The sequence below is a fragment of the Pelodiscus sinensis genome, chromosome 2 (assembly GCF_052426305.1).
Source record: "Pelodiscus sinensis isolate ZL-2025 chromosome 2, ASM5242630v1, whole genome shotgun sequence".
Lineage (NCBI taxonomy): Eukaryota > Metazoa > Chordata > Testudines > Trionychidae > Pelodiscus > Pelodiscus sinensis.
The window spans coordinates 173223961-173243622 of record NC_143053.1 but is presented as its reverse complement, the minus strand read 5'-3'; the positions used below and the strand labels follow the sequence as shown (position 1 = coordinate 173243622).

The 19662-nt window shown below is 43.8% G+C and overlaps 1 protein-coding gene across 7 annotated transcripts in view; it reads left to right on the top strand.

The window, feature by feature from the left end:
- BMPER (BMP binding endothelial regulator) overlaps positions 1-16424 on the top strand; it is a 212129-nt gene extending 195705 nt beyond the window's left edge. For 3 of the 7 annotated variants that reach the window (XM_014574030.4, XM_075921757.2, XM_075921756.2), the window contains 2 exons: positions 1304-1434; positions 12855-16424. In XM_014574030.4, coding sequence (XP_014429516.2) covers positions 1304-1434; positions 12855-13036 — 313 coding nt within the window. In that variant the 3' untranslated portion in view covers positions 13037-16424. The remainder of the gene's footprint in view (positions 1-1303; positions 1435-12854) is intronic. The other 4 variants (XR_012901885.2, XR_012901884.2, XM_075921755.2 and 1 more) reach the window with 4 other exon arrangements.
- The last annotated feature ends 3238 nt before the right edge of the window (positions 16425-19662 follow it).

Sequence of the window (19662 nt, the reverse complement as noted above, 5' to 3'; positions counted from 1 at the left end):
ACTATGCACATGTCCTTCCATCCTTGCATCATCCTTCTCTTGCCCTCTTACACAAGGGCCAGGCACAGTTTGGTCCTAAATAGCAAGCAGAGAAATTGGTCTGATTTTCAGATTCCTGAGCACCCCTCGGCTCCCACTGACTAAATTGACCGTTATGATTGCTCAGAGCTCCTGAAAATCAGTCTCTTAGAATTTCCAGTATGCTTTAATCATTTAAAATATACCCAAGTGGCTAACTGCCTTTTACCAGTTCTTGTATTTGCAGCCCATGCCAAATTGACACATGTTCTAGGTGAGCTACTTGTGTACACAAACACGTGCACTAGTTGTTTTACTTAACACCATGTTTTATGATTATTCAGTGAAATAAGATGGTTGAATTGAGCGCTGAATGAGTAATTGGCTCTTGGAGTGGGATGTGGCATTTTGTTTTGGGAAGTTTGTTGGTTGGTTTGGTTTTGGTTAGATGGCTGAACAGAAAAATCTGAACAAAAAAATTCTTTCAAGCCAAAACTGCTATTTTTCAATTTTTCACACTGAAATGAAAAATTATTTTTCTTCAGGTTTCTATTTGTAAATTTTTTTAGTTTTTTTTTAAACTTAAATCTCTTGAAAACCAAATCTAATTTAATTTCATACAAAACATTTCAAAAATTAAAAATTAAAATATTCCATTTTCAAAGTGTCAAAACAGGTTGCATTTTTTAATTTTAATTTGGCTACAAATATTTTCCAAATTTCAGTCAAATCAATTAATAGCTGTTGTCACTCTGTAACTACATTTTTCAGTGAATTTACTATTGAACTGAAAAATTTTGCCATGAACCCTGAGTTCTTCATAGCAATGTAAGTGTGTGTGTGTTCATTGCTTCTTATAAATCTGCTTCTTATAAATCTATAAATCTTATAACATTTTTGTTATAAACATTTTTCAGGAAAGCACAGATGAAGTCTCTATAGCAAATGCAGTTTTGTCTTAATATACAGTATTGTCTTTGCCTTGCCCTATTATTGTATGGCAGTTCTTGACTTGAATATTCTGGGCTCTCTACTTTTCAATAGCTCTCCCATTGATGTAAGTGGGAGCTCTGTGCATATAGACTAGACTGAGTGTAACAGAACTTCAGAGATTATACCCTCAATGTGGATTTGGGAGTAAAAAGCCTTCAGCATGTTCACTATTTCTCCAGCACAAGTTATTGCAACATTAAGCTATATATGATTATAAAAAGATAATTCCAAACCATAAGGGCTGTTTTTTCAACTCTTTTATTGCTTGCTTGTTTCTGGGCTGTTTTGGCAGGTCCTGTGTAACAGATATGTGTGAGTGTCCAGTTCATAAAAACTGCTACTGTGAGTCATTCCTTGCCTATGCCCGAACCTGTCAGAGAGAAGGGGTGAAAGTCCAGTGGAAACCTGAACAACACTGTGCAGGTAAGGATACTGTGATTGTTTTGCCACAATTTAATGCACAGTCTGAAGGAAAGAACATTGTAGTTTTTTATATCGTTATGATGCTGGAGGGAAAAAATAAAGAAATCAATAAAGAGCTAAATAAACATGTTACAGACCGTGAAATTAGCCCTGTCTGGTGAAATCTGATCTTCCTGTGCTTCTGAGAGCACCCTTGCCTAGGGCTCATAGCTGGTAGTCTGCCAGGCCGGGGAGGGACAGGAGTTGTCTTTTCATTGCATGGTTGCTCTCAGTGGGGAGACCAGACCCACACTCAGAGGCAGCACAGAGGTGAAGATGACATGCCCTCACTTCTGTGCTGCTGCAGCCCTGGAGTTGGGCTCTGGGCTTCTGCCCTGGCAGCATCTGCCCAAGCTCAGGGATTCTGCTCCCTTCCCACTCCTCACCCAGCTCCTGGCAGGGCTGCAGTGCACTTTGTTAAAGCACTCTATGCTGATGAAAAAGAGCTCTCGCATCTGCATAAAAAAACCCTCCTCTGTGAATGGCAGAAGCTCCCCCACTGACAGAGTGCTATGCACACGGACTCATGTATCTGTGTAACTTCCTCCCTCCCACTTCAAGCAACATACATGATACCGACATAGGCTATAGTGTAGACAGAGCCTAAAATACCCAAATCCACTGGGATCTGGGCCTCTCTTGGACCTATTAGCAAATACTGGCCAGGATTGAGGCTTTTTTCAAAGCCGCTAAGGTGATTGATACGTGCATCTTTCATTAATTGCACTGGAAATTGTGTGTCTAAATTCCCTGGGCTTTGAAAATCTCAGGGCTGGCTAAGATTTGCAGAAGGACCCCAGGGAGGCCCAAATCCTCTACAGTTCCTGTAAAAGATGTATCTTGCCCCCATTTACAGATCTCCATGGGCCAGCAGATACTCTGGGTCTGACCATCTGACACTTAGTTCTGCATACACGGTGAATATCTCGTTGGTGTCAGGGTGGCACATTTTATACTGCAAAATTGTAGGGATTCTGTAGGAAACTCATAAAAAACCAAAGTGCTGCTTCTTATGATAACAATAACCAGTAACAAGGTTTTAAGCTTTAACTGCCTTTTGCTCAACCGTACCATTACAATTATGTTGTCCTAAAAAGTGATCAACATTTCTAGTTAAGAAACAATATATCTGTAACAAAATTTAGTAATCTGTGACTTTCATTTCCTCTTTGACATCTCATAGCTAGCAGGATATTTGGAAGGTTTGTGTTATAATGGGAATGGGGTGTGGTTATTAACAAAGTCAGGTTTTAATTATTCTTTTGTGTGTTATAAAACACAGGTCTCATGTGCTTGCCAATTCTTATACCCAGAGGGCTGTATGCCTAGGTCAGGGATAAATAATATTTTTTAGAATACTTATGCTGTCTAGACTGTCAGCCAAATGGGATGCACAGGAGACTAAATATATGTCCTGTTTTCTACACACCTTTTTCCCTTCTCATGAGAAAGTGGATCCTCTAGCTACTCATTTCCTAAATGAGTAGCACATGCTCACTGCTGTTTAAGGCATACAGTACACTGGTGATATAAGATGACTCTAAAGAAAAGGGTGTGGAAAAGTCATTAGTGAATGGGAGATTTGTTCGAAAAGGATAAAGATTAAAAATGGGTTATGGTATGATGGGATCAGTGAGACCAGTGTGGAAACTGAGACGTTTTGGAAGGGCTCTGTGAGAAAGAGATGAATTGAGAGGCAGAAGCTTTGAGGATACACCTGTGGGACAAGAAAGCATATGAAGGAAAAAGAAAGTAGCTGATGAGACAAGAGGAGAAATAATGGAAGAGGCTGAAGAGGATAGGAAGAGAAGTGAGGGGGCTGATGAGGAGAGCAACAGAATGGGAATGAAGAGACGAGCAATAGTCTGATGAAGACAGAGAGGAGATGTTTATAGAGCTGAGGATGGAAAAGAAGCATCTCTAGTCAGGGTGACTGAGGCACTGTGGTGTTTTTGCAATGTAGTATTAACCTTTAGCCTCTGGAGCTCTGAAGGCACCTGTAGAAGATTCAGTCTGGATAAAGAGGAAGTAATTCCCCTTGAAGGATCTGGCTGTGGCAATACTAAAGAAAAGAGAAGACATGTTTCAGGCAATGATAAGGAGGGAGGTGCAGGTACTAAAATTGAGAAAACCACTTAATCCAGAGACTGGCTTGCTTCCCTGAGCTCTTGTCAGCTAAGTGATCTTCTCCTTTGATTCCTGTGTGCTGAGAGCTGCTGTTCGAGGGTGATTCCAGGTGTCATCATTTCTACCTATGTGCTGGTTTCAACCAGCGGTTTTGCCCTCCTCATTCCCTCTCTGCTGCAGAATTTGTCCCTGGCAGAATTTTTCCTACCTTCCTCTGAACAGTTTCCTCTGTGCATGAGAGAGGAGAGCTCTTTTATCTTTTTCATGAACATCTGGTAGAAGTTGGAGCAGTTAAAAATACAAGCAAAACTGTATAATTAAAAGGCTTGTTTAGGTTCCCTCCTTTCCACTGACAGGAATGCTCCTGAAATGATGTGCCCAAATGGTAAGCAGCAAGTAGCATGTATGATATTCTGACTGGATGCCCTAAGAAGCATCAGGAAAGGAAAGGCTGGACAACAATAACAGAAAAAAGCAGCACTTAGTTATGATTTGGAAAAATCCAGACTCCAAAGTTTTGTAGTCTTGAGAATGAAGAAAAGCAGCTCGAGGCTGACCTGAGAAAGGCAGCTGTTTGGGACCCTTATTATCTTAATAAGATTTGTCAGAGATCAGCAAAAGACAAAATGGTTCAAAAATTTGTAGCTGACATATGCAACGTGGAACAAGTGACCTTCACTGCACAGTGATTAACTAGAAGCAGTAAATCCCTACTGATACAAAACTAGATATGGGCAGTTAGGCGCTAGTTGTTAAAAGCCGAAAGTCAGGGGCAGATTGTAAGCAACAGTACCAAACATCTGTTTCAGAAGAGTGTAAAAATGCTAGTGAAGTGGTAATGGTGGAAAATGCTGTATTCTTCATCACATTGGTAGTTTGTGACAAATGGCCAATGCTATTGTAATGGGTTCCATGCTTTTCTTTGATGTGGAGGGTCAGGGCTTTTCTAGTGCCCTGGAGGGGGAGAAAAGGGCAGTGGGCAAGGTATCCAGGTCTACCTAGAGTTGCCAGATGGTTTCAACAAAAATACCGGACACACTTGACCTTACATCACAATCTACATTACATCTTATTTAGAAAATACCGGACATTATATTTTCTCATTTATATTTTCTCAATTTGTTTCCTGAACAGAAATCTCAAATACTGGACTGTCTGGTTCAAAACTGGACACCTGGCAACCCTAGGTCTACCCCACTATTCTGGGTCCCAGCCACTTCAGCTTTGCAGGCTTCTTAGGTAATTTTCAGCTTCTTGGGAAGGGTTTCTCACAGTCGTCTGTGCTATAGCATAGATAAAGTGAAAAGTCACCATAGTGCTAGGGAACTACTGGTGCCAGAGGAGCCTCCTTTCATCTGTTCTGAATTACTCTGGGACAGAAATGGCCCCAGGCTGGGGTAGTGAAAAGGTGGTTGGAGCCATTTCTCCTCCTACACCTTGGGTACTGTGCCAGGCAGAGCTCAGCTGGACCAAATGCCTGACCTTCAGCCAAGTACAACATTATAGGATGAAATCGTTATGACTGAAAACCTGAAGATCATAGAGTGCACTCTCAGGTCTAGATTTCCAAAGGAACAGTTTTTGGTCTTTCAGGTTTTGGGGTGTTCAACCTGACACACTAAAGGGAGCCTGATTTTCAGAGGGCAGATACTCAGCAGAGACAGACACCTGCAGAGTCTCTCAGGCTGAACATACAGAATCACTATCACTCTTGAGACTCTTGGCCTACATTCTATAAACCAGTTAATACACTGTTGCTGAGGGGCTTTTGAGTGCTGCATATTTCACTCTCAATTCTTGTGGAGATTAGATTCTGCAAGTGAAGTACCAATAGTGTAACTAAAGGTATCATAGAATCATAGGACTGGAAGGGACCTCGAGAGGTCATCGAGTCCAGCCCCCTGCCCTCAAGGCAGGACCAAGCTCTGTCTACACCATCCCTGACAGATGTCTATCTAACCTGTTCTTAAATATCTCCAGAGAGGGAGATTCCACCACCTCCCTTGGCAATTTATTCCAATATTTGACCACCCTGACAGTTAGGAATTTTTTCCTAATGTCCAATCTAAACCTCCCCTGCTGCACTTTACTTCTTGTCCCATTACTCCTTGTCCTGTCCTCAGAAACCAAGAGGAACAAATTTTCTCCTTCCTCCTTGTGACACCCTTTTAGATATTTGAAAACCGCTATCATGTCCCCCCTTAATCTTCTTTTTTCCAAACTAAACAAGCCCAGTTCATGAAGCCTGGCTTCATAGGTCATGTTCTCTAGAACTTTCATCATTCTTGTCGCTCTTCTCTGTACCCTTTCCAATTTCTCCACATCTTTCTTGAAATGTGGCGCCCAGAACTGGACACAGTACTCCAGCTGAGGCCTAACTAGTGCATAGTAGAGCGGCAGAATGACTTCACGAGTTTTGCTTACAACATACCCGTTGATACAACCTAGAATCATATTTGCTTTTTTTGCAACAGCATCACACTGTTGACTCATATTCAACTTGTGGTCCACTATGACCCCTAGATTCCTTTCCGCTATGCTCCTTTCTAGACAGTCGCTTCCCATCTTGTATGTATGGAACTGATTGTTCCTTCCTAAGTGGAGCACTTTGCATTTCTCTTTATTAAACTTCATCCTGTTTACCTCTGACCATTTCTCTAACTTGCTAAGGTCATTTTGAATTATGTCCCTATCCTCCAAAGAAGTTGCAACCCCACCCAGTTTGGTATCATCTGCAAACTTAATAAGCGTACTCTCTATCCCAATATCTACATCATTGATGAAGATATTGAACAGTACGGGTCCCAAAACAGACCCTTGCGGAACTCCACTTGTTGTTATCCCTTCCCAGCAGGATTTAGCACCGTTAACAACAACTCTCTGACTATGGTTATCTAGCCAATTATGCACACACCTTATCGTGGCCCTATCTAAGTTATATTTGCCTAGTTTATCAATAAGAATATCATGCGAGACCATATCAAATGCCTTACTAAAGTCTAGGTATAGGACATCCACCGCTTCTCCCTTATCCACAAGGCTCGTTATCCTATCAAAGAAAGCTATCAGATTAGTTTGGCATGACTTGTTCTTCACAAACCCATGCTGGCTAGTCCCTGTCACTTTATTACCTTTCAAGTGTTTGCATATGATTTCCTTAATTACCTGCTCCATTATCTTCCCTGGGACAGACGTTAAACTGACCGGTCTGTAGTTTCCTTGGTTGTTCTTATTCCCCTTTTTATAGATGGGCACAATATTTGCCATTTTCCAGTGTTCTGGAATCTCCCCTGTCTTCCATGATTTTTCAAAGATCATAGCTAAAGGCTCAGATACCTCCTCTATCAGCTCCTTGAGTATCCTGGGATGCATTTCATCAGGACCTAGTGACTTGCTGACATCTAACTTTCCTAAGTGATTTTTAACTTGTTCTTTGTGTATCCTATCTTCTAAACTTACCCTCTCTCTGCTTGTATTCACTACGTTAGGCACACCTCCAGACTTCTCGGTGAAGACCGAAACAAAGAAGTCATTGAGCATCTCCGCCATTTCCAAGTTTCCTGTTACTGCTTCTCCCTCCTCACTGAGCAGTGGGCCTACCCTGTCCTTGGTCTTCCTCTTGCTTTTAATGTATTTATAAAAGGTCTTCTTGTTTCCCTTTATGCCTGTAGCTAGTTTGATCTCATTTTGTGCCTTTGCCTTTCTAATCTTGCCCCTGCATTCCCGTGTTGCTTGCCTATATTCATCCTTTGTTATTTGTCCTAGTTTCCATTTTTTATATGACTCCTTTTTTATTTTGAGATCATGCAAGATCTCCTTGTTAAGCCAAGCTGGTCTTTTGCCATATTTTCTATCTTTCCTACACAGCGGAATTGTTTGCTTTTGGGCCCTTAACAACTTCCCTTTGAAATACTTCCAACTCTCCTCAGTTGTTTTTCCCTTCAGTCTTGCTTCCCATGGGACCTTACCTACAAGTTCTCTGAGCTTATCAAAATCTGCCATCCTGAAATCCATTACCTCAATTGTGCTGGTCTCCCTTCTAACTTTCCTTAAGATCATGAACTCTATTATTTCATGATCACTGTCCCCCATACTGTCTTCCACTTTCAAGTTCTCAACTAGTGGAAGTATGATGTGCATAATGTAGTTTATATATCTTTCTTTTCCCCTCTCTGAATTTTCTATTTTCCTTTTTGAAAATGTTGCTTTTTCTTTTAAAAATTAGGATAATTACAGTACAAAATATCCATTAATATTGCAATTTTACAAGGTTGCCCTGGTTATATGAATCTGTCTCCTGTTTACTTGTGTCTGCCCACCTCCCAGCATTTCAATAACAGCTGGGGGGGGTCCCCTGTTAACTTGGCCCAAGCCTCCCACCCTTGGTAGTGGCAGCCATGGTACCATTCTAAGTGCGGGAGAACAATGAGCCTAGGGAACTGGCTACAATGTTCATGAGCACACCCATGCTTTGCCTGCTCCTCCCCCAAATATAAGTGTCCAACTACACCTCTGGGGTTAGGTCAGAATTGTTGACCCCCTGAGCAATGTAGCTGGGTCAACCTAGCTTGTTAGGGTAGAGCTGGCCTTTGGTTTTGATTCCTAACCTTAGCATTACAGTAATACAAGATTTTGTAGTGTAACAACAACAGTATCTCTGCTTCCTCTCTCTTTGTGAATTCTAGAAATGCTAAAGTGGCATTCTAAGCCCCATCCATGGAAAAAATTAGCCCCGTTCTGTCTCTAACACAATTTGTGTCACTTGGATTCTTTAACAAGTGTGGACCTGTAATGCCTCTCAAGAGAAAATCAACCTTTTAGTATAGCCACTTAACTGTAAATAGCAAGATACGATTCTGACTTCTTGTGAGTCTATTGCCATTTGTAAACCACTTGATTGTGCTTTCTTTTTTTAATAATGTAAGAATGGCCATACTGGGTCAGACCAAAGGTTTGTCTAGCCCAGTATCTGGGCTTCTGACAGTGCCAGTTGTCCCAGAGAGAATGAACAGAACAAGTAACCATCAAGTGATCAATTCCCTGTAACTTATTCCCAGCTTTTAGCAAACAGCAGCTAGAGACACCCTTGCTGCCCATCATGGCTAATAGCCATTGATGGACCAATCATCCATGGATTTATCAAAGAATTGTTTTGAACCGTGTTATAGTCTTGGCCTTCACAATATTCTCTGGCAAGGAGTTCCACAGGTTGACTGTGTGCTGTGTGAAGAAGTACTTCCTATTTTTTTGTTTTAAATTTGCTACCTATTTATTTCATTTACTGACTCCTAGTTCTTATGTTATGAGAAGGAGTAAACAGCACTTCCTTATCTACTTTCTCTCCACCAGTCATAATTTTATAGACATCAATCTTATCCCCCCGTAGGGTATGTGAACACTAGGAAATTATTTTGAAATAACTAAATTTGAAATAACTCCCGAAATAACCAGTGCGTTATTTTGAAATAACAGGATTGGTAGTGTGGATGCTCTGTTTATTATTTCAAAACTAGCCAATTAGCCCGTCATAAGACGGGATTTTCAGGTCTTCTCTCCTGAGCTCTCTTGCCCCGTCTCTCTCTCTCTCTCTCCTCCTACTGCCTCCCGGTCCCCAGCTCTCCTCCGCCTCCTGCCTCTCTCTCCGTCTTTCTTTCTCTTCTCCCCCTCCTGCCTTTCACTCTCCCTTTCTCTTCTCCTCCTCCTCCTCCTGCCTCTCTTTCCCCTCCGTCTCTCCCCTTCCCCTTCCTTCCCGCCGTGGTGCTTGGCTGAGTGCTGCCTGCTCAGCTGGGCTGCCGCAAGGGAGGGGGGCAGGGCGGTGATGTACACGGCTGGGGACGGGGCTGTGTACGTCACCGCCCCACCCCCTTCCCCTCCCACTGCGGGAGAGCCCAAACAGCCCCTTGCGCTGCTGGCTCCCCCGGTGGCCCGACTGTGGGGTGCAGCACTCAGTTGAGCGCCACAGCGGGAGGCAAAGGGGGGCGCGGTGACGTACACGGCTCTGCCCCCTGGCTGTGTATGTCACCACCCTGCCCCCTTCCCTTCCCACCATGGCGGCTGGGCTGAGTGCTGCGCCCCTCAGCCGGGCCCCAGAGGGGGAGGGAAAGGAAGGGTGGTGACGTACATGGCCCCGCCACCTGGCCGTGTACATCACCGCCCTGCCCCCTTTCCCTCCCTCCATAGTGGCTTGGCTGAGTGTTGTGCACTCAGCCAGCCCGCTGCGGGGCAGGAGGGGCGGGGCAGTGACGTACATGGCCAGGGGATGGGGCTGTCTACGTCACCATCCTCCCCTTCCCCTCTCCCACGGCGGCCCGGCTGAGGGGCGCACCACTGAGCACCACAGCGGGAAGAGGATGGGAGGGGCAGTGATGTACACGGCCCCAGCCTCACCCCCTGGCCATGTACGCCACCGCCCCACCCCCCTTCCCCTCCCAGCGGAGCTCAACTGGGCGGCGCAGCGCCAGTGCCAGTGCCAGTGCCACTCAGCTGGGCCGCGGCGGGGGAGCAAGCCCAGGGCCCAGCTGAGTGGCATTCCCGCCAGGGCTAGGGTTGCCAGGTGTCCTGTTTTCTACTGGACAGTCTGGTATTTGCACCATCTGTCCAGTAGAAAAGTTCAGAAAATACCGGACCTGTGCAATGTCTGGTATTTTGTGAATTTCTGGCTGGGCGCCGGAGGGAAGCCTGCCGGGGGCGGGGGAGTGACTGGGAGTGGAGTGTGATTGGCTTTGGGAGCCCTGTGGTTGCGTGCAAAAGCTGGGTGGGGCGGGGCAAGGTGGGGACTGGGACTCCCAGCCATCTCCCCCCTCCGCCCCGCCCGGTCCGGCTTTTGCACAGGACCAGAGGCTCCCAGCGCCAATTGTGTCCCATCTCCCAGCTGGGAGCCTCTGGTTGCGAGCAGAAGCTGGGCCCGGGGAGTGGCTCCCAGCCCCGCCCCCGCCCCTGCCAGGCTTCTGCTGGCAAGTAAAGAGAGCGCTTTCTGGGGGCGCGGCTGGAAGGACTCCGGCTGCGGCCAGTAGCTGCACCCCCCGCCACGCCAGGTCTGCTTCCTGCCTCCCTTCCTCTGTCTCCCCCATCCTCCCCTCCAGCCCCACAGCCCCCAATCTCCCCCCAGCTCTGCTTCCCGCCACCTCTTCCTGCCGGCCAGCCTTGTGGCCCCTGGGCCCCCCCTGCCAGCTCTGCTTCCAGCCCCCCTTCTGGCCAGCCCCGGCCCCCTCCTGGCGGTTGCCCCCCACCCCCGACAAGCATGTCTGTTTTTTTTAGTGGGGTCTACCTGGCAACCCTAGCCGGGGCACAGCTGAGCGGCGCCGGCGCTGCACTGCTCAGCTGGGCCCCGGTGGGGGAGCAAGTGGCGGCAAGTGGTCGTTTGGGGTCCGCGCTCTCCATGCATGGGGAGCGCAGACCCCAAATGGCTGCTTGCCACTGCTTGCTCCCCCGCCAGGGCCCAGCTGAGCAGCACAGCGCTCGGCCGAGCCACCATGGAGGGAGGGGAAAGGGGGTGGGGCGCTGACGTACACGGCCATGGGGCGTGGCCGTGTACATCAGTGTTACAGACTCCCAGACACTGGGCTACTATATATATGATAAGAGGGGTTATTTTGAAATAATTCCCTAGTGTAGACCAGGGCTTAGTCATCCCTTTTCCAAGCTGAAAAGTCTGTATGTCTTAATTTTTCCTTGTATGGAATGGGGATGTGAATGCGTAACCAGTTGACCAGTTACCTGATACCCAGGAAGCCAAAGCATGCCACAGGCAGAGGGGCTGCTCCAGCCCCAGTGGGGCCCTACATGAGATTGCTGCTTCCAGCCCCATGCAGGCTGGGAGCTGGCAGTCCCGCATTTGGCTGGGAGCGTCTGGTCAATTAATTCAATGGGATTTTACATCCCTAGTATGGAAGCAATTCCATACCCCTAATCATTTCTGTTGCCCTTTTCTGAACCTTTTCCAATTCCACCATATCTTTTTTGAGATGAGGAGAACACATCTGCATGGAGGATTCAAGATATGGCATTCCATGGATTAATATAGAGGCAATATGATATTTTTTGTCTTATTATTTATCCCTTTCTTAATGATCCCCAACATTCTGTTTGCTTTTTGACTGTTGCTGCACATTGAGTGAATATTTTCAGAGAACTAGCCACAGTGACTCCAAGGTCTCTTTCCTGAGTGGTAAGAGTTAATTTAGGCCTCAGCATTGTATATGTATAGTTGGGATTGTGTTTTCCAATGTGCATTATTTTGCATTTACAACATTAAATTTTATCTGCCACTTTATTGCTCAGTCACCCAGGTTTGAGAGATCTTTTTGTAGCTCTTTGAAGTCTGCCTGGGACTTAGCTCTGTTATGTAATTTTGAATTATTTGCAAATTTTGCCATTTAAATGTTTACCCCTTTTCCAGATCATTTATGCATATGTTAAATAGGATTGGTCCCAGGACAGACCAGTAGGGGGTCACCACTATTTTCCTCTCTCCATTCTGAAAATTGACCATTTATACCTACCCCTTGTTTCCTGTCCTTTAACCAATTACTAATCCACGAAAGGACCTTCCCTCTTATCCCATGGCAGGTTACTTTACTTAAGAGCCTTTATCAAGGGACCTTGTCAAAGGCTTTCTGAAAATCTAACTACACTATATCCACTGGATCCCACTTGTCCACATGCTTGTTTATCCCCTCAAAGAATGTGTTATTGAGCCATATATTAGTCTCCATATTGAAATAGAATATACAATATTAGGAGTTGAAAGTTCTATTCTAGAATGTATACAGTCATTCATATAGGAGTATCAACCACATGGAGCACATACTAATATCACTAAATTTAAGATTCATTGGCCTCAGTGATCCCTTAATGTGAACTTTCCCTAGGTTTGGAGATATTCTGGATGCAGAATTTAGTCTCTGCAGAGTATATCGATAAAGACAGCTCTGAAGTTAACATTGGGATTAGAATTCTCCAAAGAACAGAATTATTTTGATACTTGATTTTGAATCAAGCTCATGTTTAAGATAATATAGCAGACTCTCTATATAAAACCACTTTTTTATAAAATTGTATCTGATGTTATAATAGTTCCATTAAATGTCTGTAATAGAATATACATAGACTGATATGTTTTTAGAGAGGAAGAATTACACTGTTTTTAAAAAATGCAATTGAAATAACTTTGCTTTCATCCTAGCCATGTGATCTTTGCTTTCATCCTAGCCACATCAATCACATTTTGTTGTGTTTTTCTAACTGCCTTTCAGCAACCCAGTGTAAACATGGTGCAGTGTATGACACCTGTGGCCCGGGATGTGTCAAAACATGTGACAACTGGAATGAGATTGGTCCATGCAATAAGCCATGTGTTGCAGGTTGCCACTGTCCAGCAAACCTAGTTCATCACAAAGGAAGATGCATCAAGCCAGTTCTCTGTCCACAACGGTGACATTAGTTCTATTTCCAAGGACTTTAATGTTGGTATCTTTGATACCTTTGAAGCTCACGGCCAATGAAGGACTGCACTGTTTGTACGCAGATTCTGCAAAGTACAGACATGCTCAGTGTGTGTGTGTATGTGTATATATATGTGTGTGTGTATATATATGTTTGTGTCTATATATATATATATATATACACACACAGGCACATATATACATTTATTTATATATACATAGACATATACATTTATTTATATATAAATGTATACTGTGTGTGTAGATACACATCTGTACACCAAATATAAATACAGCATATATATATATACACATACAGAGAAATATACATCTTTTATGTAAACTATAGAAGGATGAATTATTTTATGTATATTTTTTGCTATAAAGTTTATGTATTATTTGTAGGATCCTAATCTGTAAGCCATTTGAGTCATTGTACAAATAAAACAGGTGTTTTTAATATAATTTAGTAGCACAAAAACATTGGATGACTTTGCCATTGCATAAACTTGTTGTTGCCAAGAAAATTTTACTAGGACCATTATATTGCCAGACTGGTTTATCTTCAATACAGAACCTAGATTTACAGTTGTACAGGAAACACATTTCTCTGGAAATGGAGGATTTATCTAAGAATATTTCATGCATACCTCAAAGCTACCTAGTGATTGGTGACAGTGCTTAATGAAGCAGAGAGAGCTAGGGATTGGCTTTCATGCTTCATTGAATCACTGTATAAAATGACTTCCAAAACTGGATTGGCCAACTGCCAATAAGGAGAGATTTGTTTTTGGAACAGAACCAAAGAATCAAGGGCCAGATTCTTAAAAATGTTCAACATCCAACAGCTCTCATCAAAAAAAATTGACCTCTTATTTTATAAACTAAATATCCTGTACAGATTGTTATATTTGGCAGTAACAGGGAAAGAACAATGAAAAAACTTCTTTAGCCCTTTTACCATGTTTTAAATCTTTATTTTTGTTTCATTGGTTCTTAGAAATATTATTTAATAAACAAAACCTAAAAGTGCACACAAATAAATGCAATGTAATTTTGATGCGGCTTAGTACTTAAAATAATGTTGTATCCCATTTTTTAAATAACTCATTTAGTTAATCAGAATGTATAGAACTCAAAGACAAAGAATAGTGTACAAAATGTTAAATGATAAATGCTGGCAGCTCACCAGTTTCATCTATCTTCATGAACTTGTAGGTTTGTGAAGTTTCATTGACTGCTGAAATCTTCCCAGTGGAGACTCAATGAGCTGTGATTCCACCAGACATCATAATTTATGCTGTACAGCTCTTTCAATCCTAGGGGATTTACACTTCCCTTGCCATGGAAGCTTCCAGTAGGGCCTGATCAATGTGAGTCTTCAATTGGTATTTGATGTGAACTTATAATGAAGTAATTATTTATTTCCCCCACAGAGCTACTTCAATATAATTGAAACTTCTCTATCTTGAATTGAAATCGCACTTCATAATGCCAGGGGGAAAAAACCAGGACTTTAATCTACTTCTCTTCGATGGAAGCTTCACTGTGTCTGAATTCACTCTGAATAAAGGGGTGTAGCAGTCTTTAGTTATATAATATAATTATGGTGGTAAGCAGCTCTAACACAGCATAATCATATGCAAAATGCTACACTAACAAAGCTAGGTCAATAATTCCAAAAGTTTTCCATGAATGTTTGTCTGAAAAATTTAGATTTGCCTTGGTCACTTCATGAGCATTTTGTGTTTACTTTTTCTGTGAACATTCAAGTGATTAAGTTTTACAGGTAAAAACACTTATGGAAAGCATATTTCAAAGTGACACGTGAAAGTATATGTGGCAACCAAACAATAAGGGCATGTCTACACAGCAGGGCTAAAGCTAAAGCTAAAGCTACACAGCCCGGCTATGTCAATTACATAGCTTAAGTCGAAATAGCTTATTGTGGCATTTGGTGCTGTCTGCACAGCAGGAAGTCCGAGTTAGAGCACTCTTCATCTGGCTTCCCTTACTCCTCATAAAACGAGGGTTACAGGAGTAAGAAGTCCTCTAGCTCGACACTATTTTGACATTATATCGAAATAACTTCCTGTAATGTAGACGTGCACTATGTTATTTTGGAATAACGTCTGTTATTCCAAAATAACACTGCTGTGTAGACATACCCTAAATGTGCAAGTGCTCATCCAATCAGGAAACAGAAACAATACTGTATGATTTAACTGATCAATCACAATGTAGCAATACTCATAAAATTCAGAATGTTTGCAATCAGTCCACAGAGTAAAACAGGAAATTATATTTATTAATAAATATCAAATATCAATTAAATGTGAGGAAATAATCTGTTTTGGCACATTCCATAGTGGGGACAGGAGTAGGGCTAAGTCCACTGAACATGTTATTTGCCCAGCTTCTAGTATTAAATGTTTTTTAAACATTTTTTTACATTTCCATCAATGCAATTTACTTAAAAATAAACACAGATTAAACAGAATGCAACACAAACTGCTCATGAGGAGTACTGTGTATCTCCTGATGATTTTTCACTAGGTTTCTTGTTCTGAACTATCACAGTGAATGAAAGGTAAAGAGACATGTCTGATCTGTTTATACCAAATGAAGAAGTGGCCCATAGTATCTATGAAAATAAACTTTAAGGCCAGACTGGTTCTGTTTGGACCCTGACCTCCAAACATCATAGCTTAGCTTTGTTTGTTTTGTTATAGTTTCCTCATTAATTACATACTGGGAGTGTAGGATGCCAGTAGTTCCTTTCCTAGCACTCAAAGGAATGGTAGGGCCATACTGTGCCCTGCTAGTGGAGGTAAAGAGGCTGCCTCATTCTCCCCTGAAACCAAGGCATGACTAGGCACGATATCACTGATAAGGCTGTATTCAGCAGAAGTTCCACATGCGTGTCTGTAATGCTTTGCACCCAGCTGAGGAATCCAGCATCAATCTCTGCTGAGAATGAAGAAGCTATTTGTTTTTCTTTCCCCTTCCCTCCCAAAATACTGCAGGGCTGCAGTCTCAACTTGCTTGAAGTCATTAGAAGAACACCCATTAATGTCACTGGATCCAGGATTTCAGCACAGCTGCCTCCTTAATAGAGCTACTCAGAGGTGCTAATTCATTTTACTCCTGCCAGCTTTCCACTGTGAAATATTAATCCTGGTACAGTAGAGTTGGAAACTTCTGCCCGTGTATGGCTATGGTTGTAACTTTTGTAATTTGCAAAGCAGATCAAGCTTTAATACTGTATTTTTAACCCTCGGGTCAGGAGCTATATACTGGTGGATCTTTTGATATTCTTGACTGGAAATCATACTCTGAAACATGCATCAAGTTTGTGTATTAAAACCTTCGTATTACTTATCTCCATCTGTTGGTGTGACTTTGTGCAAATTCAAAGGGTGATCTATGTTTCCAGACAGCACAGATTATAACTGTACCAGTCTCGCCCGACGGTACCGACCGCCCCTCCCCACTTTGGGGGGGGTAGTCTTACTGCCACCCGCGCCCTTACTACGGGTCGTTGGGGTGTTCTTTCAGCCTCGACTTCTCCCCACGACTGTGGGACAGGGGGGCCCGGGCCCACCCTCACTCACGGGCCCCAGCCCAGGGCCCTAAGGACACTGAACCGTCTAGCTCCGGTCCGGCTGACGGGGCGTCCTGCCGTAACGCGTCAGCCCACCAGCCCTAAGGGGCTCTGCCCTGGGCTGCTTCCTTTCCCCGCCCCCGGCCCTCTGTCGGCGGGAGGCTCACCTTGCCTTTGGCCAACAGGCTGTCGGCGCTGCTCTACCCCGCAAGCAGGGGGTCAGTCCCTCCTGCCAGTTGGGGCCCTCCCCAGGCCCTTAGGTCCCGACTTGTGGTGCCACTCTCAGGGCTTCCACCCGGCCCCTCGTCCTCACCCCCCCCTTTTTGCCGTGGCGGCAGCGTTTTCAAGCGTCCCACGCTTACGTCCCCCCTGATGTCATTGGCCTGGGCGGGGGCAGGGCTAGCTGGCGGGGGAGGAGGGGCAGGGGCTGCAAGGCTGTCCGGCAGGAAGAGGTGGCGGGAAGCAGAGCTGGGGGGAGATTGGGGGCTGTGGGGCTGGAGGGGAGAATGGGGGAGACAGAGGAAGGGGGGCGGGAAGCAGACCTGGCGTGGGGGGGGTGCAGCCACTGGCCGCAGCCGGAGTCCTTCCAGCCACGCGGGGCTCTCAGGGCGGGGGAACGTCCCCGTGTCAGCCCTGCTCCTGCCGCCGCGCTTCGGGCTCGCCGCCGGCGCATCAGCCGGCTCCGTCAGCCCCGGCGCGGCATGCGAGCATGGCACACAGCGCCAGGCTGCTTCTGCCCGGATGCCAAGCAGCGCCTGCTCGGTGGGGTTCACGGTGCGGGGCGATGCTGCCTCGTCACAATAACCAAACAGAGGTCTAAAAAGAAAAGTCTGTAGAGAGGTGCTGTCATCCAGTGGGTGGAACAGAGGGGTGGGAGTCGAGATCTGAGTTGTATTTTGAGCTCATATATTGACTTGTCAGGTAATCATTGGCAAGTCATTTTATCTCTGTGCTGCCATTTCCCTCTCAAGAAAAAATGGAATTGATATTTACCTAACTTTGTAAAGTACTTTGAAGTCAATTGGTTAATAAAAAAATACATACCGTATATAAAAAGCTTTTTAAAAAGACAGTCTTCCTAAAAAAGCGGCGAGGAGTCCTGTGGCACCTTATAGACTAACTGAAGTGTTGTAGCATAAGCTTTCGTGGGCACATACCCACTTCGTCAGATGCATGTCTTTGCCCACGAAAGCTTATGCTCCAACACTTCAGTTAGTCTATAAGGTGCCACAGGACTCCTCGCTGCTTTTGCAGATTCAGACTAACACGGCTACTCCTCTGATACTAGTCTTCCTAAAAGCGCACTAAAAGACTAAAAATAATTTTAAAAAAGTGTACCAAAAAGTCACAAAGTTTTAAGCTAGCAATGTAGGAGAAAGATTGGATAGCTAACCGTTAGCAACTACCTGGAATCATATTTAGCCATATTTAAGTTGAGCTAGCACAAATTATTGAGAGCCAAGGTTTACAACTGCTCTATCCACCATGGTCCCTTGTAGTTTGTGGATGATGACTACATGAGCATGGATGGTTGGAAGCATTCGCCGCTCCACCATGCCACATCCAAAATTCGCTTGAAATTGTCATGTTATTGGCTCAATGTGCTTTGCGACATCGCCTTCAAATTAAATTTCAACTTTAGGGTTATCAGTTTCGTGAATTTGGTTGCAGCGGAAGTGATATTGGGGATGGTGCCAATTTTGTCGTTTACCATGCCTTTTTCTTGGTCAACATTGTACCAAAGCATAACTTTAGCACCCAGATGTATTACGGTTGTCTTTGGAATGCCTGTCATTCGATTGATCTTTGCTGGGATAGCTTGATAAAATGTAGGCACTCGTCTTTTCTGCGCTTTGAGGGTATCTTGCACTGTGATTGTAAATATTTGGAGGTTCGCATTGTCTAAAGTGGACAAAACTTGATGATTGTGGTCATCTACCATTTTACAAGTTGGCATAATTCTCAAAGCTTTTCCAAGTGAAAAGTCCCCTTGTTGTTTGCTTTCCTCACATTTACGCAGTAAAATATTTAGTTGTTCTCATGTGAGTTTTTCCTCTCAAAGATTATTTAAAATTTTGATAAATGTATCCCCTCGCTGTCACATGATTTCAGTCAATTCACAAAAGCTAAAGAGGCGTCAGAGCTGCACAGCGGGCATCATTGAAACAGGTTGCTTATAAATGGGACTGTGTGATACTGGTGGAAGTTGAAGGAGATCACCAAAGAGCAAGATGTTCAAGCCTCCAAAAAGTTCATCAACAGCGATCAAATATTTGTGTGCAGAAATTATTGTTACCTGTAGCTTCTTCCTCTGGATCTTGTTCTGGTGGATTTTCTGCTCCTTGTTCATCTTCCTCTGGGGCTTCCTTAGAGTTTTGAACCTCTTTATTTTGTACTCTGACAACTTTGTATCAAAGGCCAAGCTTTCTTGTGTTAACATAAATGACTCTTCTTGTGCTCTCTTTGATAGGCAGGCCACAGAGACGGAAAGCACACTCACAGACGGAGACTTGGCATTGATTTAATGTTGCCATATATATTTTAAACAACTTTCTAGAAATATTGCTTTCCTCCTATCTGATTTGAGCAATAGTGTCTCTGAGGTTTCTTTCAAGACCTGTGGGTTCGCATTTAGCAACATACTTGTTGATATAATAGGCGATGGCAGTAGCAACTGCCCACGGTTGAATATCCATTTTCGCATGCCAGTGGCTTAAGATCAAACCTTGAAGCCTCTGGAACCCATCCCAGTCAAATCAACCTTCCAGAAGCCCTTCTAACCCTTGCAATACAAATACAATGCACACGCATATGTTTGTATACGTATATTCACGTGTATGTGAAAGTTGACAATCCCATGACAGACAGACAGGAACAGTGGCTGTTTAATAGAAAGATTGTCTACATAATAAAAAAAGTATAATATAAATGGTATATTGGTATTCATTGGTAGAATGCAGAGTATTATTTTACAAGTATAAGAAGATCTACCATGTGTCAAGCAATCCCAAATTT